This window comes from Gracilinanus agilis, chromosome 2, assembly GCF_016433145.1.
Source record: "Gracilinanus agilis isolate LMUSP501 chromosome 2, AgileGrace, whole genome shotgun sequence".
Classification (NCBI taxonomy): domain Eukaryota; kingdom Metazoa; phylum Chordata; class Mammalia; order Didelphimorphia; family Didelphidae; genus Gracilinanus; species Gracilinanus agilis.
Genome location: NC_058131.1, coordinates 601,478,868 through 601,502,696, shown reverse-complemented (window position 1 = coordinate 601,502,696; position 23,829 = coordinate 601,478,868). Strand labels below are relative to the sequence as shown.

At 50.1% G+C, this 23,829-nt stretch overlaps 1 protein-coding gene across 3 annotated transcripts; it reads right to left on the bottom strand.

The window, feature by feature from the left end:
- Positions 1 to 253: 253 nt before the first annotated feature.
- LOC123236206 (protein regulator of cytokinesis 1-like) lies at positions 254 to 19,074 on the bottom strand. Of its 3 annotated transcripts, XM_044662498.1 has the most exons (15): positions 19,064 to 19,074; positions 13,670 to 13,802; positions 13,368 to 13,490; positions 12,487 to 12,720; positions 12,240 to 12,410; positions 10,826 to 10,975; positions 9,981 to 10,128; positions 6,564 to 6,700; positions 6,079 to 6,174; positions 5,428 to 5,574; positions 5,236 to 5,346; positions 3,557 to 3,667; positions 2,652 to 2,828; positions 2,295 to 2,336; positions 254 to 378 (listed from the first exon to the last, which is right to left on the bottom strand). In XM_044662498.1, exons 1-15 carry the CDS (start codon positions 19,072 to 19,074, stop codon positions 307 to 309), a joined length of 1,863 nt encoding a protein of 620 aa, XP_044518433.1. In that variant the 3' UTR covers positions 254 to 306. The 3 variants fall into 3 exon arrangements, with proteins under 3 accessions (XP_044518433.1, XP_044518434.1, XP_044518435.1); XM_044662499.1 differs by lacking the exon at positions 2,295 to 2,336; XM_044662500.1 differs by lacking the exons at positions 2,295 to 2,336; positions 13,368 to 13,490 and having other exon boundaries at positions 279 to 378; positions 2,729 to 2,828.
- Between the last annotated feature and the right edge of the window lie 4,755 nt (positions 19,075 to 23,829).

Below are 23,829 nucleotides of genomic sequence, written 5' to 3'. Positions count from 1 at the left end.
GAGCTATTTACACCATACTAGTTTTACTTTAAGAGTCAATGAGGAAGAATTTCTGATTATGTCTCTAGGACCAACTGGGCCTATAAAAGGCTTGTCCACAATGGTTGTAATCTTTTATCAGACCCTGAGCTTTGGATCCAGTCATTGGTTTAAACATCTCCTTAATTGAAAATAAGCCTGAAATAAAAGAGAGATTTGTATATATATATATATAAAATATGTACACAAGCCATCCCAGTGTCTTTAGGTCTTTAGGTCCAGTGTTGGCACAGGGAAGCCACAATGGGGAGGATGCTGAGGGCCATCTCAGGACTGGATATTGGTAGAATTGAGGATTCGAGAAGGGACGTCAGATCTGGAAGCCTTTGAAAGTTCTCGCTGTTGGAAGAGAAAAGGAGTCAGGAAAGCTAGGCGAGGACTGGGGGTGAGAAGCCCAGGAAGCTGCCCGATGAGTGAGGGACTCTTCTTTCCCCCTCCCTGTCAGCACAGCAGCTCTGGGGAGTCCCAATGGCAAGAGACAGCCAGGCTTCTCAGAATGGCAAGCAGGGGAGAGGATGTCACCGTGATGTGGACACGGGTCAGATCATAGTCATCAGTCCCAGCCAAAGCTGTGTTAAGGACACGAGTCAGGCTTTGTGCATTCAGTTAGTCACAGAAAATGCTCAGATGCACATGCATACCCCCCAAGTCACACTGGGTTGGGAAAGAGCCTCTTCTGTAAAACAGAAAGGCCCAAATGGAGCCCCAAAAAGCTCTGTGGACAAGGCGAAGAGCTGGAGCCCAGGGCAGCAAAGGGGACGAAGCAGCGGCCCGTGATCCCTCTACTGATCAGGGCCCGCAGATCTACCAATCCCTGGGGCTGAAAGCCCTGTGACCTGCTGATGATTTCATCTCATGCTGGAGCACATGGTAGGCGAAGGGAAAGGCCAAGTTAGTTATAGGAAGATGTTAATGGATGTTAGATTGAAACAGGCAGGACTACAGACAGTGGGGAAGGCAAAGCTGTGGCTCCTCAGGAGATCTTCCCGGAAACACCAGGCATGGGAACACCTGGGCCCAAAGGGAATACTGGTTACTTGTTTCTTTTAAAACTCTGACTTAGAATCAGTACTAAAGTATCCGTTCCAAGGCAGAAGAACAGTAAGGGCTAGGCAATTGGGGTGAAGCGATTTGCCCAAGGACACAGAGCTAGGAAACACCTGAGGGCACATTTGAACTCGGGACCTCCCATCTCCAGACCTGGCTTGCTGCCCCTGGGGTTAGACTTCTTCAATAGTTCTGGCCTGTGCAAGACTGAGAGAACGAGGGAGTGGCCTCAGCAACTCTTAGGTTATCTCGGTGATCACTGCTGCAAAGGTCACCCTTTCAGAGATGGAGCTAAATCCAGAAAAGAGGCTTTTTTTTGAAAACAAAAACAAAAACAAAAAAACCCCTACATTTCAATAACTGAAGAGGCAATGATGCCAAATTCCTAAACTATGATATTCTGAAGGAATCTGCTTCCTGCCGTGACCCCGGCATAAGGCATCTGATGTCACCATCCCTGGGCCTCCCCACGCGGCCTGGGAGCCTGATGACTGAAAAGGCAGGGCCTGAAGGAGTGACAACGGCCTCGCTCCTCCTAATGAGGGAAAGGGGAGCATCGCAAGCTTGGCCTCGTTCGATTACAGGTGTTAATAGCTGTTGTTAGAGGGTAAATGGGGGGAGGATAGCAAACCAAGGCATAAGGGTCTCGAACCCGGTACGGTGCTTGGATCAGCATGCAGTGCTAGTCTGGAAAATCTCGGCCCTTCAGTGCCTCAAATATCCAAGCAGCGTCGTGTAGCAGAAACGGGAAAGCAGGCAAAGGAGCGTTAGCTAGCTTACAGCGGACAGAAAGGAAGCAGTCTCGGGGACAGGGGTTAGTGAGGCATATACTCCATGAAATAATCAACACACAGGCCCAAAGGAATTGAATACAGGAAGCACACAGTCAGGGTTCCGTCCCTTCTCTCCCCAAACAGTGCCTGGGGCCCCCAGGCCTGTGCTCCCAGCTCGGGGTGGGGAGCTGCCCCAGGAAGAGAGCTGCCTGAGTGGAGGTGGAGGTCGGAAGCAAGTTTTTATAAAAGACAACTGAGCATTAAGGACTCGAGAAAGCCCACAGTCCCGTTCTAAGCTTCCTCACCAGGCTTTCCTGCTCCCCTGCGCCGGTAGGCTCTGGGAACGGGGCTGAGGCCAGGGTTAGTACAGAGCGTCTCCCGGCAGAGCTACTCGGGAGGTGTGGAGGAAGAGGGGACATGCAGGGACATACACACCTGAGAGCCCACAGATGAGCAGTCAAAGAGGGAGGGGTCCTTCTACAGAACAAAGAAGTGAGACGGTTACCAAGAACTCCACCAAGAGAGCACCCAGGTGGTCACTACATGAATGTGAGTTCAGGGGCCTGTCCTTCTGCAGCTAAGGGATGCTTTGTCTCGGACAGAAGGATTTAATTTAGACGTCCGATCATCGTCACCAATCGTCCTCCTGCACAGGACTTCCCACCAAAAGAGGTTTCTCCGCCCAGAGCTGACCCTGCCCCGGCAGAGGAGCTGTGTCCCCCTTGGCTCTCCCCACCCCGCCCTGACTGTGTGCTCCCCAGGGATTGGTAGATTTTAGAAAAGGTAAATTACCGCAAACTCAGAATAGGTGCTGGCAACAGAATTAACGGTGAGGTTACGCTGGAGAGGGGTCGAGTAGGGACACCCACCGGTCAGGATGCTGCCACTCAACTCAATGTTCTCTTTGTTGTGCCCCTGCCTGCCCAGAGGGGCCGTCCTTGGCCCCGGGCGGCTGGGAGTCCTGGATGGCTGCCCAAAGGAAACAAGGAGAAGAAGGTAAGTTATCCTTCGCATGAACCGTTGTGACCGTGTCTAAAGCCACCCCAAACATTTAAGAGGATGATAACGTGTTTGGATAGAGTGCTCTTTTGGGGTCAGGTTTCCGTCGGCATGGCAGATGGCCACCCCTCTATAATCGACTGTGTGATGCTTGCCCCAAAAACGCACAACCCTGTGGCCAACCTGGCGATGACCCTCTGGGCAGGGGCTCGGCTAGGCTGGCCCCTACAGATCAGACAGTCAATCGTGGAGCCCGACCTTGCACCTGCTAGCCTAAGCCACTGGAATAGGGTGCAAGAGCTGCTGCGCTGTTGAAGTCTTTGGGGTTTTATTCAGAATGGGAGTGCTCGATTCTTTACCAAACACTCCCATCTGGAATGGGCCATGCCAAGCCCTCCTTCCCCACCTCCCCCTTGAAAGCTCTAGGCCAGACAGCACTCGTAGAGCACCGATGTCTGTCTCTGCTCCAGCATCCGTGACTTCATGAGGGCCCTCAGGGCCAGCAGGGACCCTCCCCAGACCCTCGGCCTCCTGAGCCAGGCAGATACGACACCAGATAGTAATGCCATGGGCTAGTCCAGCCTAACTACGCCTCACGAGACAATGAGCGGCTCGGGGATGCCCGGCTAGAACAACGTGGAATAGTTGTTGGGGGGATGAGTTAGTGCAAGAACAGCGCATGCACCCCACAGACTGACCTTGCCTCCGGAGGGCGGCAGGCGGGCCGCTGGGGAATGGTAGACAGTCCCGCCAAAGATGGAGCGCATGGTGCTATTGGGAGTGGCGGAGGACACGGTGGTGGCATTAAGCTGAAGGGGAAGAGCAGGGAGGTTAGTGGCACAGCCTGGGCCAGCGACATGTTAACATCCTCATTTCTGGACCTTCTCCTGTCCAGGAGAGCAGGCCAGGAAGGGGGCACCTGAACAAAGCGACTACGTGGGATGAGGCATTCATCCCGTCCAGAGAGGAACCTATGACATGCAATAGGGCCTAACTAACGTCCTGACAAGTTAGTGCAAGTTTCAACTTATAACTTGAACCATTTGATACAAATCCGAAAAATAATTCCCCTTTCAAGGCAACTTTGCAAAGTAAACTTGCCAACCCAAATGTGAATGCACCATGTATTAACTAAATTTGGAATGCTGGGGAAAAAAGCAAGCCACTAATTTAAATGCACATCATTCAAAACTGGAGATAGAGCAGAAATGCTCACAGGAAAGGAAGCAAGACCAACAGCTCCTACAATATATTCCTGTTAGTACCTAGTTATTAAAATCAGCTGCTACAATGTTTTAAATAATTCTATACAAAATTCTCTTCACAGCACATGGACACAAGCCTTGAATGAAGGACCAGTAGTTAAAAAAAAAAAAAAAAAGGTGTCAATTAAATGTGTAAAGGAATCTGAACTTTATTCAAAACAAATTTGAGCTAGAAAGCTCACGTCTGGAAGAAAATAAAATAGAAATAAAATTGTTTGCTCTCATAGGCCAGACTATAGCGTAGCATCCATGACCAGAGAGAGGAACAGAGGCAGAGGATGCCGTGGCCATGTGTCACTTTACAGCCCCTACACAAAAGGCTTTTTTTTTTTTAAAAAACGTCCTTATTTGTTATGTAAATGTAAAACCATGGCCATGATGAGATGGCCTTGGGGGGGGGGGCACTAGGCAATCGCCTCCAGCTCTGACACCCCCAGAAGACCAGGCCCCCAGAGCAGGGCGAAGGGCACCTCCCCCACCCCCCCCCAGTACTCATGAAGTGCTTCTCGAGGGCCAGACGTTGCGCCGGGCTCTAGAAACGTAACATATGTGAAATGAAAAGCATCCCAGAGCAAAATGCTTGTCAAGTTCAAGAATAAACTAGAATAACTGGAGATCCTGTAACACAAAAGCGCTTCCGGCTCCCCGGAATGTCCGGTCTGGTCATTTGTGGAAATGCCCAGGACCCAGGAGCGCCCTTTGTTCTCCTTCATCATTCAAAGACGCCCGGCCTTCCAGGCCTTCTCCGAGAGGCTGCCACGGATGTCCGCAGCACCCCGAGCTATCACCTCGCCAACAACTTGGGGAGGGAAGGCCTGAGATCCTCCCCCTTTTACAGAAGAGGAAACTGAGGCGGAAGGGAGTGAAGGGCCTTGCCCAGGGTGGCCCAGCGGGTCTAGGGCTCTGTCCGCCGCACAGCCTTGATGCCTCCACCTATAGCGTCACATTCCAACTCATTTAACTGGACTTCCTGAGAAACTCTAAACCCGTCTAGGGCCATTCTATGTGCTGGCGCTCTAAGCGCCGAGGACAAGCGCCTCACCACCTGTCACGGGACCTCAGCAGACTGGCTCCGGCCCGGGGAACCTCCCGCAGAGGGCGCCCTCCTCTACCTTGCGGACTTTGCCGGGTGTGTTGGGGCCCGGGCCTCGCCGCTTGCCGGGCGTCCGGGGAGTACTGCCGTACAGCATCTCCGCCTCCGTTTGCTGGGTCTTCTTGAGTTGCTGCAAGAGAAAGGCCCAAAGGCAGGGCTCAGTCCCTGCCAGGCCGCCCCGCGGCCCCCGGCCCCCCGGCCCGGCCCTCACCCTCTCCTGCTTGGCCTTCTCCTTCTCCAGGCGATGCAGCTCCCACTGCTCCGTCACGTACTCCATGAACTTCTGCCCGTTCACCACAAAGGCCTGCGCGCGCTCCTGTTCCCACAGCTCGATCCGGCCCTTCAGCTCCTCCTCCAGCTACGCCACAAAGAGACACGTCAGGGCGGCGGGCCTCACCCGGGAGCCCACAGAGCGCTTCAGGGGAAGTCCTGGGGCGTCGGGGCGCGCTCCATCACCTAGCGGGGTTTATTCACAACCACAGAGGAGGAAGGACAGGAGGAAGATGGAGAGCCTCCTCCTCCTCGCTCTCAGGCGGGCCTGGCACAGACTGCCCGAGGAAAGGCAAAAGTGGCAGCAGAGCCCACGCCGGCCTGGGGAAAGGCTGCCCGGTACAGGCCAGTTTTGTGGCCTCGGGACGGGGGAGCTCCAGAGGAGCCACGCTAGTGAGGGCCAAGGCCGGGACAAGGAGGTCTCCGGGGGGCCCCGCGGCTCAGTGGGGATTTATTCCTTGGGCCACTCTGCAGGAAGTGCCCCCGGCAGCCTCCATCTCCTCCTAGGGACTGGCATGAAGTCAAAAATTCTCCAGGGGCCACTTTTGTGGGGTGAGAAGGGTCCTGTGGGAGGCCAGGAAACAGGGCGTACCTTAGGGAGAGTCTTCTGGAGCTTGGCTCTCTGCTTCTCTTCCTTCAGGAGATTTCCACCTCTATTTGTGAATCGGCTTGGGTCCGAGGCTTTTCTCTGCGGACAAAAGACTTCTGTTAGAACTTGTGGTCCAGGGGGCAGCTGGGTGGCCCAGTGGTTAGAGAGCCGGACCTAGTGAGAAAAGATCCTGGCTTCAAACACTTCCTGGCTGGGTGACCCTGGGCAAGTCACTTCACTCCCATTGCCCAGCCCTGACTGCTCTTCTGCCTTGGGACCAATATACGGTATTGATTCTAGATGGAAGGAGACCACCTGGCGAATGCCGGTGGCAGCACATGCTTCCTTCCAGGCCTTCCATCCCACCCAGCTGACCCTTCAGGAGACACGAGCCAGGCTGTGAGCACAGCGGCGTGGCAGAGCCGGCCTCGGGGCGCGGTGGGAGAGGGCAGCCTCCTGGCCAGGCACGCCGCGCGCTCATGAAGTACCTCAAACTCCAGGAAGAGCTTCCAGCTGTCCTCCCACTTCTGGACGCCTTCGAAGAGCTCCTTGTGAGCCTCGTAGTAGTGCTTCAGCTGCACGAGCTCGGCGTCATGGAGCTGCAGCAGCGTCTCCGTGTAGTCCTCTGCGGGGGCACAAGAGTCCAGGGAAGCGTCTCTCTAGCCCGCCTTCTCCTCCCGTCCCCCTTCTGGAGCACCCCGAGCGAGGAGCCAAAGCCGGCCTCCTCCCTCGCTTGCTTTCACCCCTAAAACCCAACGGCTCCTCCTCTCACTGGGAAGGGATGGCTAAGCCTCCGCTAAGGGACCGCTCCATGCCAGGATGCGGACCCAAAAGGGCCAACAACCCTTCCTGGGGGAGCATCGAAGGACAGGGGGAAAGGCCTGGGGAAGGCTCCAGGGACGAGGGGGCTCGAGAGCCGCCTTAAAGGGAGGGAGGGAGGGTGGCACAATCGAACATAAGGGACTTCTGTACCAGCAGCGATGCAATGACCCAGGACTATTCTGAGGGACTGATGAGAAAGAAAACTAGCCACATTCAGAGGAAGAACTGTGGGAGCAGAAACGCAAAAGAAAAACATGTGATCTACCACATGGGTCAATGGGGACATGACTGGGGACGTGGACTCTAAACAATCACCCCAGAGCAGATATCAATAACGTGGAAATAGGTCTGGATGGATGACACAAGTAAAACCCATGGAATTGTGAGAGCATGAATCGTGTAACCACGGGAAAATACTCTAAATGAATGCTGGGAATAGGGTCAGCCTGCCGCAGACACCCGCAGATGGACCTCCCCGGCAACGTCGAGCCTGGGCAGGAGACGGCGGCTTTGGGCCCCAATGAGGAAGAGGGCGGCACGGGAGCCGTTCTAGCCTAAGAACCATTTCAAGTGCCCAGCGGGCAGGGGGGAAGCAGGCCTGACGTCCAAGGCAGAGGCTGGCCGTCACTCTGCCCGCCTGGGGGAGCTGACGAGGCTCCAGGACAGAGCGTCCAGGGTGAAGGGTCAGGGAGAGGCACCACATCCACCCGACGGCCAAGGATGAGAACTGAAGACCCCGGAAATGCCCAGGAAGAGATCGGCGGTGACATGGGAGGGAACGGTCTTGATCAGGGATGAGGCCGGGAGGGAAACTGCGATGGAGTAGAGACGGGAGGCCTGGGGTCAGGGGAAGGACAGCTGGAAGGGCGGCGTGTGAGCTGCATTTTGTTTTTAAAGGATGGGAGGGGGGGCAGTTAGGAGGTTGGAGGATGGAGAGCCAGGCCTAGACACAGGAGGCCCAAATCTGGCCTCAGACTCTTCCTAGCTGGGTGACCCTGGGCAAGTCACTTCACCCACATCGTCTAGTCTAGTCCGTACCACTCGTCTGCCTTAGAACCAATACGTAGTATTGACCCTTAAAACATTAGATGAGGGTTTTAAAAATAAAGAGGAGGGCTTGAAGGCTGACTCCCTCCTCAGGAGCCCATACACTCTCCCCATTGGATAGTGCCTCTCCAGGCTATATGCGACAGGTCCCAAAGGCATGGCTAGAAAGCAGGGCCCCTTCCCTTCCCCTTTCTGCACACACGATCTCTGTCCTGGGGGGACATGAGGCGACTCCTTCAGGCCTCAGCTCTCAGACGGGGATGCTCGGCTCCATGGATTTCCTCCGCTGGATGCCAATGGCTCGACACCTTCTTTAGGTCCTTGTTCTACCCGTGGCTCCTTCTCTCTCAGGCGCCTTTCGTTGCCCCTCTGCTCTTTTTCCTGGGTCACCCCACCTACTATCTGACCCTCCAATGGCCCTCCCTGGCTTTCTCTTCTCTATTTCCAGGGGAAACTGTGAAAAAGCTCTCTGCTCCCTTGGGGCTCCGTCCCACTTCCTGTTCCAGCCCCATGTTCTCTTTTCTCCATCAGGCCTCTCTTCCTCGACCTCCTTTGGGGATCCCCTTTCTCCTCCGCTTCAAGGGCTCCCCAAGGTCCCCTCTCCCATTCCTCTGGCTGCCCGAGACCGTCTCTGGCTTTCCTTCGCCCTCCCATCTCCACCTTCGGCTCTGACTTCTCTTCAGTGGCCTTGAGGACACCTCCCCACCCCCTCCACACAGGTTTAGAGGTTCCTCATCCTACCTCAGTCCTCTCTCCTCTCTCCCTGCCATTCCTCTCGCTGTCCCCCAGGTATAAATCCTCACAAGGGAAACTCTGGACTACAATAGCCTCCAAACAGCACCTACTAGAGGCCAGGAGCAGGCATGAGGGGGCCCGGCCTGGAGGCCCTATGTCCAAGGTGCCCTGGCCCTGCTCCAGCCACAGGCTGGCTATATGATGCTGGGCAGTTCTGAGATATCATGGCTGAAACATGGCTGATCTGCAGCAGGGGAGGGATTTTCCTGTCCACGAAGCTCCCCAAATGAATGAAATCATAGGTTTGAGACCCTGCCTCACTTTTCACCCATTCTCCCAACCCCCAAACCGTGCAGGGACTGTGTTAACGCTGGGGACAGACAAAAGGACTCAGTGGTTGCTTATTTTGGGGGGAGCAGAAGAGAGTCAAACAGAGAAGCAAACACAGCGATCTCGAGCGGCGTGGCACTAACTCGGGGCAGCACTAATTGGGGGGGCGGCCCTGGGCTTTCCAGGAGGCAGGGACCTGAGGAGGGAGGAAACACCCAGTGCCAAGGCACACAGAGAATGATCTTTATATAGCAGAGATGTAATAGTGGAGTTCTACCTTACCACTTATGGATTTATAGATATTATCATTATTTATGAATATGCCACATCCTTCCTATTAAGACTAGAACTTCTATAAGGGCAGGCACTATATCTTATTTAAATTTCACTTGGATCTACTCATGTCTTAAAAATTAATATTCTAATTTAAATGTACCTTTTATCTTAAATTTATTATTATTATTATTATTTTAAAAATACTATTTCTTATGTAGGATGGTTCTCTGGCAGGAAACAAATTATCAATAAAAACTTATTTTTAAAAAATTTCTTGATACCTCCCTAACATGCCTCCTGTAAAAATGAAGGTACACTGGTCCATGGGTATGGAAACATTGCATATAGTCAAATTTTTTTTGGATATACTGAACAGTTTTGCAGATTTTCTCTCTTCCTCTTTTTTCTTTCTTAAAAAAAAAAAAAAAAAAAAAAAGACTATTCCCCATATAATGTGTGACCCTGGATGAGTCCCTTAACCCCCATTGCCTCACCCTTACCACTCTTCTGCCTTGAAGCCAATCCACAGTATTGATTCTAAGATAGACGGTAAGAGTTAAAAAAAATCAAGTTGTTAGCTGGGATGGCTCTCTGGGAAACGGAGATGAGGAAATTTTGACAATGTAAAAACAAGATATCAACAAAACACCTTTAAGGAGCTAATGCTTGTCAGCCCAGTCGCAAGCCATACTCACCATCGTAGTAGGGGGCAAAGGCTTTCCTCTGCTCCTGGCTGTAGAAGCACTTTTCCCAGTACAGAGCCAGCTCCGTGCGGATTGCTTCCACCACTTTCTTCATGTTTTGAATCTTGAGCTCCTCCAGGCGATCCACTTCCACTTGCAGCTGCGAAGGGAGAAAAGGCCAGAAAGTGTCACCACCTGAGCCTGGAGGATGAGGGGAGGCCAGCCTCTCCACCCAAAAGCCTCCTGGACCTCTGTTGTACTTGGGCCCCTGGAGAGATCAGCACACACACCATAGCCCCAGCTAGATGGTCCAGCAGATAGAGCTGGCCCAGAGTCAGGAAGACCCAAGTTCCAATCCAGCCTCAGACATTTCCTAGCTGGGTGACCCTGGGCAAGTCCCTTACCCCTAATCTGTCAAATGGGCTGAAGAAGGAAATGGCAAACCTCTCCAGTGTCTTTGCCAAGAGAACCCCAAAAGGAGTCCCAAAGAGTCAGATGGTGGAAACCACAAAACAAACCAGAGAGGCTCCTGGCTGAACGGTCAGCTCCTTAAGAGCGTCACCCCGAGCACAGGGCCGCAGGCTTCCCCACAGGGAGGGGGCCCCTCAACCTGCCAAAGGCTTTCATGGTTGCCGAGGTTTCTATTCTCGGATAGAACTCCCAGCAGCAAAGCCTTGGAGGGAGGAGGTTCGGGCTCCTGGGAAGTGTGATGTGCGTTCTAAGAGTCTAAAAGCCCCTGAGGCACCACCACCAGTCCCTGAAAAAGCAGCCCACTCCAGCCGGCCTTTGTCTCAGGCCCAGTGGGCTGGCCAGAGAGGGCCTAGAGCTCTTGGGCCAGGGGCCGCACATTTCCCTACCGCCTTCTTTATCTTGGCCTTGGAGCCGCTCATGTATGGGGTCAGGGCTTCTCTCTCCTCCAAGGGGATTTGCAGCCTGTCCCAGAGTTCTCTGATGCGCGAGCGCAGCCCCTCACACACAGCTTCGTTCTGAGCTTTCCGCATTTCCAGCTAAAGCGAAAAAAGCCAAGAGTTACACAAAGCAGCCCCTTCTCAGGCCTCAGCTTCCCATTCCATGCTGGTGTATTTACAGGGTTTCATCTGTTGTTGCACAGCAGGAATATACATTTAAAACAAGAAAGAAAGAAGGGGCAGCCACTTTCCTGACTTTACGAGGCCCCGGCACCTCCCGTGTCTGAGGTGAGGATCCTACTTCTGGAATAACATCATCCCCAAACCCCGACGACACATTCACCCAGCACAAAGTTATAGACGCAAGCCCAAAGCCGCCTGATGTGAACTAACAGTGCTAAGAGACGAGTAAAGAAGTGGGAAGGAGGTAAAACAGCCACAAGGCTCGATCACCGAGGCTGGCCCAGCTGGTCCAACCATTCTGGAAAACAGACTGCAATCATCAAAGCAAAGGCATAAAATTGTTCTACCCTTCGGCCGAGGGCTCCAGTGGGTACACATCCCACAGAGATGAATGAGAAGAATTATTTGCCCCAAAATACTGCTATTTGTCATAGAAAAAAAATAGAAACATTATGCCCATTGAGAAATAACTGAACCAATTTTGATTGTGAAGATAAAGGATTAACAAATAGGAAGAATCCAAAGCATTCTGGGGAGACATGGATGAAGTAATACAGAGGAGAAAAAAAAGAGCTGGATTGGGTTAGGGGGGTGGCGCCCCTGTAATCTAGTGTAAAAATGTTTGGCCCTCTCTTTGTACCGGAGAAGAAGTCTGAATTTTTTCTTTTTCATTTATGGGGTATTTACCGTTATCTTACTATAAAATCTGGGTTAAGGTCATGGTCAATGTGAACACTTTTAGCCTTTGGGTGTCATTTTCTAGCTTACACATTCTTTACAGAAATTTACAGTACTAAAAGATAAAATATGTTGATATTATACAATACTATGTCTATATTACTTATGCATTTCTGAGTTTCTAAATTTTTTCTGTCTTCTGCTGGCCTTCAAGTGTCATCTGCACAAAACTCTCCCAAAATTCCCATTTAATTCTTATGCAAACCAGAGAATGTATCAAAACCTTGATGGGAAAATCGAGGGGGAAGGAAGCCCTGTTTAATGCAAATGAAGACAACTTTAAACGGCAAGCAAACTTGGTTCAGAAACCTTGGACAATTCTGGCACTAATTTAATGAAAAATAAGACTAATCTGGTACAAGCACACATGACAGCCATCTTTGTGGTGTTGCTTGTTTTCAAGGCTCGTGCACGGGGAAGGGGGCTTGCGGGGGCTGCGCACCTGTCGCAGCAGCGTCTGCAGGGCCGCGATGTTCTCCAGTGACAGGCAGAAAGCGTCTTCATCCTCGCACACCACGTCTCTCTCGAAGCTCGTGTCCGGTGTGTGATCCAGCTCCTCCATGCACAGGATGATCTGCCTCTTTGTGCTCACAAATTCCTCCCGCCTGCTCGTCTATGAGAGAACAAGGGGTTGGCACGGCACCCGCGGGCCCGGCCGGGCAGAGCCCCGGGGGAGACGGGCCACCTACCTTGGTCTCATTCAGAGTCGCCAGGTGCCGCCTAAACTGCTCCAGCTCCTCCAGGCTGGGGACGGATGTGAGATCGATGCTGTAGAGGGGTGTGCAGAGGATCTCACACAGATCCTGGTCGCGTTCTCGAAGCACTTTCAGTTCTTGCATTCTCTCCTTCTTTTTCTTGACCATCACTTCCACCTGAGTGCGCAGATCCTTTTCGAGCTGCAAGATGGTGCTCTCCTCTTTCTCCTGCATCAAGCAATGGCCATCAGTGCCGCAAGACAGATCAAGCGAGGCCGGAGGCTTGGGGAACAAACAGCTTCATGCCTGCTGTCCCAAGGCCAGCCTAGTTAAGGCCAAAGGGACTCATCTGGAGGCTGGCCACAGGGGCAGAGGGCCGCTCAGATGGATTGATTTCCAGAGGCCTCCTAGGTAAAAGCGCCCATCTAGGGCCAGAGGAAGAGGCAGCACCTCATTCTGGGAACAAGTAAGTGGATAGATGCCAACGGCTCCTCGGACCTCCCGGGAGTCGGCTGTGTCGCCGGGTCTCTGTTTCAGGACAATGACTTGGGGTGGCCCTCCTGGAACTCAGATTGGGTGCGAGACAGATAAAACCTGCAGCGAAGCCGAGGCTAGCATCCTATCTCATTGAAGGGGCATAGCCAAGGCCTCCCCACCTGCCCCTGGGCCGTGTCCCTGCACTTATATGGAGGCCCGGGTATAAATTTCTTGGTGGCTCGACCTCCCCGTGGAAGCTACTTCTTCCCTAGCTCGAGCTGGCCCTCTGGCTCAGCCCCTGCACCCCAGGACTCCCCCCCTTCCTGGCTCAGGCTTCTTTGGGCCCCACGCCCGGTTCCCCTCACTTCAGAATGACCCAGAGTGGACAGAAAACGTACTTCAAAGGAATCGAGGCTTAACTCCCTGCACAGAGTGTTGAGCTCTCTCCGACAGAAGTCGATGCTTTTCAGGAGCCGCTCCTTTAGACTCTCTTCTTCGGCAATCATCATTTCCAACAGGCCCTAGAGCCAAGATGAATCTGTCCACAGGATGCTCCGGTGTGTGTGTGTGTGTGTGTGTGTGTGTGTGTGTGTGTGTGTGTGTGTGTGTGTGTGTGTCTTCAGAGGATCCCCTGGTCCCCTCTCCTCCACGGCCCCCCACCCAGATGCCCATCCATCACAAACTAAAACCAGTCACTCACCTTTATGTGCTTCTTGACGACCTCCGTCCTCTGGAGCCTCTGGTCCTCCGGAATGCCTATCAATTCCCAGATTTCTCGAAGACGGTTCAGGGCTTTTTGGAGACAAACCACCGACTCCTCTGCCAGCACCTCACTAAAGAAGTAAGAATAGAAACCTGATGACATCCAAGACGACAGGACTAAAATGACATGTATCTGTCTGTACCTTTAGTATTTAGCCCGGTGCTTGGCAAGGAGCAAAGGCTTTTACTAAATCACTTTTCATGGGGGCAGCTGGGTAGCTCAGTGGCTTGAGAGCCAGGCCTAGAGATGGGAGGTCCTGGGTTCACATCTGGCCTCAGACACTTCTAGCTGTGTGACCCTGGGCAAGTCACTTGACCCCCATTGCCATTCTTCTGCCTTGAAACCAATACACAGTATCGATTCTAAGATGGAAGGGAAGGGTTTAATAGATATTTTATTTTACCAATTACATGTAATAAGAAATTTCTACTCAAGTTTTCCAAAATTATATAATCCAAATTGTCACACTCCTTCCTTTTCCAAAGCTGGCAAGCCATTCAGTCTTGGTTATACATGTTTTACCACACAAAACATGTCTATATTGTTTGTTTTTTAAGAGAATAATCATATAAAACCAAAATCCCCCAAATAGAAATCCAAATAAACCAAAGTAAAAAAATCATATGCTTTGATCTGCATTCTTACTCCAACAGTTTGAAGGAAAGGGCTTCAAAATAAATAATGTTCACTCCCTCCTTCATTCTTACTAACTCATGAAAATCCAATGATCTGAACCATTACGTCTTAATCCTTTTGTTTTTCCAGGAGACACACATAATGGCCACTACCGACATTTAAATATGTCTTTAAGTTATCTCAACTGTTCATGAAGTGAAATAAAACTAGGTGCCTGGGGCAGCTGGGTAGCTCAGTGGATGGAGAGTCAGGCCTAGAGACGGGAGGTCCTAGGTTCAAATCCAGCCTCAAGACACTTCCCAGCTGTGTGACCCTGGGCAAGTCACTTGACCCCCATTGCCCACCCTTACCACTCTTCCACCTAGGAGCCAATACACAGAAGTTAAGGGTCTAAAAAATAAAAATAAAAATAAAAACTAGGTCCCTGATCAATTGGTTAAATCAATAAGCCTACTTTTCCCTGTAGCAAGCAGACATTAGGAATATGCTTTCTCAGGGGAAAGTCAGAAGCAATGCATGGTCAATGTGCCCCAAAGGATGACTCCTTAAGGAAGGGATAAATCCAATATCAGAAAAGATATACCATGGAATGTCCTGTCCGCCCCTGCTAAGGGCACATCTGGCTTCTGTACGGTAAGGCTTGCTTGCCCTGGTCATTCTGCCCTGGTCACTAAGGCTATATCTCACTTGTGGTATGATTTAAAGCAATATATCATTTTCTACATTGTATAAGCTCGTTTAACCTCTTGCATGGATGTAACCCTATAAAAACTGTCTAACTTCAGTTTGGGGTAGCTTTTACTAAGAAAGTCTGTCCTGGCCAGTAGGTACATTTATTAAGGTTCCATTAATTGGAACTTCTGGGTGTCTTGACTCGCTTCATGAAGTACCCCACTTCATTCATTATCATAGTTCTGTGAGGAAATATTATATCTCCAATTTACAGATGGGGACACAAAGTCCCAGAAGAGATTATGTGACTTGCCCAAGACCGCAGAGATGGTACCTGGCAAAGACAGAGGTGGAACTTAAGTCTTCCAATTTAAAATCTGATATTCTTTCTACTGGACTGAGGCAGGGAAGGAATCAAGCAAATAGCAGCACAGTAAGATCACATCTATCCAGAATCCAGACAACTAAGCTCAAAACCAGATTTTTTTCCCTCCATAATACCATGCAAGGCATTTGCCTGGGAGACAAGAGCCTTAGGAAAAGCTAAGACCATTCAACCTGGCCTTCTCTTGAACTCTGCTCCTTGAAACTGGTCAGTGTCTTTGCATATCTCATCCTGATCAAAGGACGAGAAGTCACTTCTTGCCAAGGCCAACCCTTCCAATGTGCTTCTTTGATTCCATTCCATCCTACCATTTCTAAAACTTTGCCCATTCACCAATCTTTTGATATCACCCCCCCCACCCCCGGCACATCTTTTTTGCCTCCATCTCGACAGCTGTGGCCCTTTTCTTGCCAAGCTGGCCCCCCCTATCTCCCAGGTCCCCCATCTTCTGGTCCCCTTCCCAACAGCTGTGGCCCTTTTCTTGCCAAAGCTAGCTCCAGGCCAGCCCTGCATCCTCCATCCACCTGCCCATCAGCCATCTCCCCTCTTGTATTTTCAGCTTCTCCTTAGGCTCAGGCTCTGTCTTCTTCCTGTTTAAAACATCTTTCTTTGAGTTTCTTGCGCTCTCATGTGTCTCCTTTCTCGTAGCCACGAGTTATGAACAGCAGCCTAGGACCACCACCACCCTGCCCCCCCACCCCGCCCCCATTCCCAACTCCTACTCCTGGCCATTTCCATCTGGATGTACGACAGGGACCTCAATTTCAACCCATTTCATCAGCCAGGTGCCAAGCTGTTTTAACCACTGAGGAAGGTAACCGTCAGACCCAAGCACACTCTGAAGCCTTTTTTAAACTCTACCTTTGGTTGTAGAATGGATGCTAAGCCTCCCTTCCGAAGGGACGGAGTGGAAGAGGCGATTGGGTGGCAAAGGACGCCGGGCCCATGGCCATCCTTGCCCTCCCATCTCCAAGCCCCCCGGCGCCCCGCATGCTCTAACCCCAAGGGAGTCACCGGCCTGTCAATCCACAGAGAAAAAACACACACATGAAGAACGTTTCCAAATCACAATCTCATTCAGGCAGACACACCGGGTTAGTCTCGCAGTAAGCCTATCCTGGATACACAAATCAAACACAAGGAGCATAGTTCAGAAGCTTAACGAGGCCGGGACCAGGCCTTTATTACTTTCATATTCCAGCTCCTGGCATGGTGTATTTAACTAGAACAGAAGAGAATTCTGATTTTACACATTAAAAAAATGGAGGTCAAGAAGGGTTAAGTGGCCTGTCCAGAGTCACAAAGGTAATGATCTTCAAAAGTAGGGCTCCTGCCCAGATTTCATATTTATTAATACTGTCCAAAAAACTCATGTATTGCCAGCTTTAAAAATTTCCATTTGATAGGTCAGAAAAAGTAACTTTTCTATATTGGGATAATACTTCAACCAGAAACATACTTTAGTTACTAATTAGTTGAATATAAGCTCCTTGAAGTCAGAATATTTAATCTATGAAATTACAAAATTCTTATTTAATTAAAAAAAAGGATGGTTCTTGGAGCAGCTCGTTTTTTTTTTAGACACCATCCTAGGGTCATACAAAAGAATTTTAACGACTATATTCTAGAACCTTATCTAAGACAGACTGCAGTGAATTGGTTGGTGAAAAGATAAAGCAGAAGTGAGAACCCTTTTTCTGTTAAAGGGATCCTGACCCACTCACTAGAGCATAGGTGGCATAGGATTGTGGGAAGTGACAAGCAGGTTAATTTAAAGAAAAAAATGGAAAGAAATACATGAAGTTATGAAGAGTAAAATGAACCCAAGAGAGCATCATATACAGCAACATAAATGTTTAAAGAATTACTCTTTTGTGTCCACCTTCAGAGAAAGAACCAAAAAATAGAAAGGTGCAAAACGGTTTTATATATGCATATGTATTTTTTCAAGTGATATTGTCTTTAGTTCTGGAAGGGGAGAAAAGGATAGAGATACCTGGGAACTTTAACATAACAAAGAAACAAATTGTTTAAAAAGTGACTAACAACAACAACAAAAACCACATTCAGACAGTTAAAAAACAACAACAACAAAGTTAGTTAATGGAAGAAATCTAGCTTGGGTCTCCCAATTCCCAACCCAAGATTTTCTACTCTAGTTGTCTATCTTTGAAGGCCACCTAGTAAATAAAAAAAGCAATTAAATTAGCTTTAGTTTTATAAGACATTTCAGCTTTGATATTGTAGCATATAATTAAAAAAAGCTGAGAAGGATAAGAGGGAGAGAGAAAAAGGATGGCAAAATGCCAATGAAACCAGGGCAGCTAGGTGACTCAGTGAATAGAGCCCAGGACCCGAGTCAGGAGGCCTGGAATTCAAATTTGGTTCAGATACTTCTTAACTGTGTGACCCTGGGCAAGTCATTTAACCTCACTTTCCTAACTCTTTCCCTTCTCTGTCTTAGAGTTGTCACTAAGACAGAAAGAGTTTAAATGAATCAATCATTTCTAAATGCCAATGAAACAGATAGAGAGCCCCCAAACAAATGCTTCCTACCTTTCTAAGTGGTACCTCCAGGGCCGTAAACCTTCATGTGGCCTTTAGCACTCCTCCTTCTCCATTCCCTATATTACTCGGTAACTAATGCCATTTATTTTTCTTCTGAAACGTCTTTTGGAGTCACACTTTCTTTTCTCTTTCCTGTTGCCCCCATCCTAGTTGGCACAATTCCAGCTCAAGTCCCGTCTCTGACACATACCTGCTGTGTGACCCTAGACAAGTCACTTAACCTCTATAAGGCTTGGTTTCCCCATCTGTAAAGTGGGATAATAATACTCCTACACATAGGGAGGTTTTGAAGATCCATGAGATAACAGGGGCATAAAGCTTTGCTTAATATGCTATATAAATGCTAGCTTCATTCTTGTCATTATCCTTACACTAAATGATGGCCAGTTCCTCGAAGCTGGGACCTCTGCACTTTGGGGCTCTTCCCATTCAGACCCTTTTACAACAGAGGGCATCCTTAGGAAGTGCAGCTTCCATCCCAACTCTCCCCAGGAACTCTCCCTGCACACAAAAGCAGGCTCACCACAGGCACTGAATTGTGTCAGAATGGTTTGTGCTAGTGCCTTTCTTTCTTTTCAACCCTTAAACCTTCCATCATAGAATCGATATTGTGAATTGGTTCCAAGGCAGAAGAGCGATAATAAGGGCTAGGCGATGGGGGTGAAGTGACTTGCCCAGGGTCACACAGCTAGGAAGCATCTGAGGCCAAATTTGAACCCAGGGCCTCCTGTCTCTAGGCCTGGCTCTCCATCCACTGAGCCACCTTGCTGCCTAACATTTGTGTTAGTTTTTACTTTTTAAACAGATTAAGAACACTTCAAGGTCAGAGATCATGTCTCATACTGCTTCCATTGTACTCAGACAGGGGAGAGGGAATATGTCTCTTTTTTCTCTGCACATGCCCCATTAATTGATGTTTTCTGTAATCAGTGGCACCAGGAGAGCACCCACACCAAAAAGATAGAGAATAAAAAATAATCAACAAATGCCATATTGGTCAAAACATCAGCCACCCTCCAAACATTAGGCCACACCTAAAAGAAGGCCTCAGAAAGGAAATCCTTTTGCACCTCCTTCTCATTCCCCCTTCTGTCTGTCGTTCCCCCCCCCCACCCCCGCCCAACATACACACACAGACATAACAGGAGCCAGAACAGAGAGGAGAGGCACAGCATAGCTAGCCTATCCATCCAGCCCTCGGCACATAGCAGGCATGCCAATGGTTACTGACAGAGCCAATAGTTTTTCCATCCTGCCTTCTCTTTTTGCCCACAACTCTCCTCTCTGGGCCAACAGGCTTTTCCTCTCACTCTCCTGCCCTGATGCTCTACAGTCCAAGCACTCAACCCAGACCATTGAGGTCACCCAATCCAAGGGCCTCATCAAACCTCATCCTTTTGTTAAATTCTCACCTTCCATCTCAGAATCAATACTATGCTCCAAGGCAGAAGAGCAGGAAGGGCTAGGCAGTAGGGGTGAAGTGACTTGCTCAGGGTCACACAGATAGGAAGTGTCTGAGGCTGCATTTGAACCCAGGAACTCTCATCTCTAGGCCTGGCTCTCCATCCACTGAGCTACCTAGTTCTCTTACCGATGTATTCTTTACTCCAATGATAACAGCTTCCTGGTTATTCTTTGGTCAATACACCAGACTCTTCCTCTCCAGACTCTGCCCATTTTTGCTGGATGTTTCTTCCCCTGGCCTGGAATTCTTTCCCTGGACCTGCCTCACCTCCTATTTTCACTGGCTTCCTTCAAGACCCAGATAAAATCTTAGCTTCTACAGGAAGATAGAATTTACCCATTTTTCTTCATTCTAGGGCTTTCCCTCTTTATTTCCCATGTTTTCCTGTGCATACCTTATTTATATATTTGTTGTCTCCCCCATTAGACTGCAAATTCCTTGTGGGGGGCATGGACTGTATTTTGCCTTTTTAAAAATCTTTATTCATTTCTAGCCCTGAGCACAGTGCTAGGCACACTGTAAACACTCCGTGTTTGTTGACTGATTTTTTGGGCTTTCAGAACCATAACCAGGATGGGAAAGATTTGGCTCATGATGCGGCCCCGAGCTCTTCTGAAGTCTTATTCATTAATCATCAATTCCTTTATTGAGTAAAGATCGAAAAGCATTTCCTAATACTATCAGGCAATGGAACATCATTAAACTCTGGTTAGATTGAAATGAAGACACTGTCCAAGGACTTCCGAAGCCTCTGGGCTCCGGTTGTGGGCTCGGCGTGGGGTCACATGACTCTTGAGAGCCGAAATGAAACCTTTCCACAGGACTAGGTTGGTTCCCCGAATCTGCTCCCCGTCTATGGGAGACCCAAAGCCACAGGCTGGGCCCTCCGGAACGGGTACCGGAAGTGTTTGGGTGGCCCCAAAGGACCCTTCTCGCCCCAGTGCCAGCTCTCCCCTCCCAGAGGGCGCCCCGCCCACCTCCTCTCAGCGGTTGGCAAACTGGCCCCGCCCCGAGCGGTTGGCAGGCTGCGCCCCGCCCCCACGGCGAGGGGGGCAGTCACATCCTGGGAGCTCACCAAATAAAACTTATTGACCGACTAGACACGCGAAAAGTCCTTCGTGTGAATGAAATAAGCTCTAGGGAGAAAAAACCCTTTGTAGTTCGGAAGTGGATGATGACTGGAATATCAACCATTAACGTGCACCCACACAATGCAACCTGAAGCTGAATGAGCGGCCCTCATACGCCTGCTGGCCAGCCTCCAGCCTGGCGGTCCTTTGGGGACCCCTGGGGCCTCGCACTCTCTCTGGAAGGCTCTGGACTACAGCTTTTAGAAGCGGACCCAAGGCTTTCCCCACAGCTGCGTGAGGTGAGCATTACAGATGAGTCGCCCGGGGCCTCCAAGAGGATAAGTGACTGGACTAGGGTCACCAGGGGAGGAGGTATCAGAATCAGGATTTGAATCTGGGCTCTTAACACTCTTTCCACTGAACCTCACAGACTTAGTGTGGTCCAACGTGTATGTGTGTGGGGAATCAGTGACGGGGACAGGAGATAGGTTTCTACTTATTTGCAGTAGAAACAGAGAAAGGAAAATTAATTTACTATCAAAACTTGGCCATTACAGGCTTCCCTGCATTTTAAATTCCATGTCTCTTTAAATTGTACTCCACCAGCTGGAGGCGAAAAGGCCCCTGGCAGGGAAACTGAATTCGTGACTGAGAACAAGTCAGAACCTCAGTGGACCTGGGCCTCTCATCCCCATGAGGAGCCCTGAAGGCTCCTATTTTTGAGGACCCACAGCACCTGCAGTCACCAATCCTTAGTGTTAGCATGGGTTAGAGAGGTCGTGGGGGAAGACAAATGTCAGAAATGGTCTCTGGGTCAGGAAGTCTTGGGTTCCATCTGTAGAACCCTGGGCAAATCTCAGAGGTCAGGGGTCAGTTGCACAGAAGGTGCCCGGGGCCCAGTGCTTAGGTCTACCTGTGCTTTCCAAAGAGGAGCCCATAAACAAAACTAGACTTAAATCCTGACCAGTTGACCATTAATAGAGATGGAAGAGGGTCTTAGCACCGTTCCCAATTAGACAAGCAAGGGGACTGAAATGCCTAGACTTTGCACAGCTAATTAGTAATTCTGTTACATCACACTGTCAACAGTATTTTACAGAAAAACTATGATATGGACAGCTAGGTGACGGATTGAGAGCCAGGCCTGGACACAAAAGGTCCTGGGTTCAAATCCGGCCTCCAACTCTTCTTATCTGTGTGAACCTGAGAAAGACACTCAACCCCCCACTGCCTAGTCTTTCCCATTCCTCTGCCTTGAAACGGATAAACAGCATTGATGATCTAAGATGGAAGGTAAAGAGTTTAAAAATAATAATAATAATAACAAAGCATTCAGATCACTGTGGTCAGAGTCAATATCAGCATGCAGGTGATCCATCTGACAACCTTTCAGTTTCTTTTGGTAGGGGGAGCTCTTGGTGACCCCAGGGGTGACTGAATTCTAGAGCTGCAGGCATCAGTGAAGGGGACCCTTCCCCAAAGGGACAGAAGCATCTCTGGTTTGGGCGATGGGGAGGGGCCAGAGGCTTCCAGCCAAGGGATTTGCTCCTAAAAAGCATCAGAAGTGAAAAGTCTTCCCATCTCCTAACCTAACACTCCCTCCGCTAAACCACACTCTAAATAACACCCAAATCTGAGACCAACCTTTAGGGTGATGTCAGTCTTATAAGAGACCTTTTGACTCAAGAGTGGAAGGTGATTCCTTTTGGGTAGTAGGGGTATGGCTAAAAAGCAGAGGAGATAAAGAGCCTGCACAAGCTATAAACTAGATGCACCTGGCAGCAGTTTCCAGTTCATAAAGCTGCCCAGGGAGTACCAAAAGGCAACACCAACTACAAAAAGCAGCTTTTTAGAGCTAAGTTTCCACTTAGACATGACATGCAATTGGAAAAGACTCTTTGGGTTGTTTTTGCTAGTACAGTGCTTTTAGCTTTGTCTCTGCCTGGGCTCCTTTGCTCATTAATTAATATCTGCAAGATGACTGTCTGGCAAGAGTCAAGCTTTAAGGACTGAACCACTGACCAGGGTCAGCCGACATACACTTAAATATTGCAGGAACACAACCTGCTATTTCAGGCTATGCTAAGCTTTCAACTAATTTGAGACTGGAGTCGGGACAAGAGATTTCCCATAAAGCAGAACATTTTGTTTCTTTTCACTAGCCCACTTGACAGAGAAATCGGAAGCTAGGCCAGCCCAGCTAGCATACCTAAAGCAGTGTAGTTGTTTGGCCCATTTTCAGACCTGTCCCACTCTTTAGGACCCCGCTTGGATTTTCTCCGCAGAGATACTGGAGTGGTTTGCCATTTCCTTCGGCACCTCATTCTGCAGATGAGGAAACTGAAGCAAACAGGGTTGAGTGACTTGCCCAGGACCACACTGCTAGGGTGTGAAGCCAAGTCTTCTGGGCTCCAGGTCGGGCATTACATGCACGTGCCACCCGGCTGCCTGAATGCCGAACCATCACGGGCGGACGGTAGACTGACTATACCGAAAAGTTAACGCTGCTGCATTAGCTGTAGGCTTCTCAATCTAGACAGCGGACTGCTCAGTCAATTGTCAATTAAGCCCCGACCTAAAAGGCTGCACAGCCCGAGCACTCAAGCTGCGGCACACAAACACTACGTAGAAGTTAGTCCACGTGGTACTCAAAGTTGCCGATTTACTCACCACTCCCATCCTAGCGGGAGGAGGCAGAGAGGATTACCTCGCCTAATCCTTACTCAGTCCGCCTCGGCTTTCCCGGCCCCAGCTTTTTGTAAGCCCGGGGGCTCCGGCCGGACTCCGCCCCAGCGCAGTAAATATGCGACAGTTCCAAGCAGTTTTCTCTTTTTCCAGATGGGCGTGTCTCCACCCACAATCCCAGGCTTCGGAAGGGCAGTTTCTCAGGGAACAGGTGGGAATCAAGCATCCCAAAACAAGAGCTAAGCCTAGCACAGACTCCGCTGGGTACTCGGGAGCAGGGCCGCACCCCAAACTGGGCAGCGGGCCAGGAAAGCTGCTTACGTGACAATTCCTTCAGGAATCTCACTGGGTGGGGAGAGGAAGGTTCTGAATCGGGGGCATCGAGGTGCATCCTCCAAGCCAACAAGCACTTATCAAGCGCCTACTGTGTGCCAGGCACTGTGCTAAACCGCGGGGGGATACAAACGAAGGCAAAGGCAGTCCCTCTTCGCAAGGCGCTCCCAGTCAAGGCCAAGACAAAATAGAGGACCCCCTAGAAACAAGCTCTACTCCGAGACTCTTCTCTATTCTCTACCCCCAAGGAGGGGATCCAAGTCCTCGCGGCCCCTCCACCCCC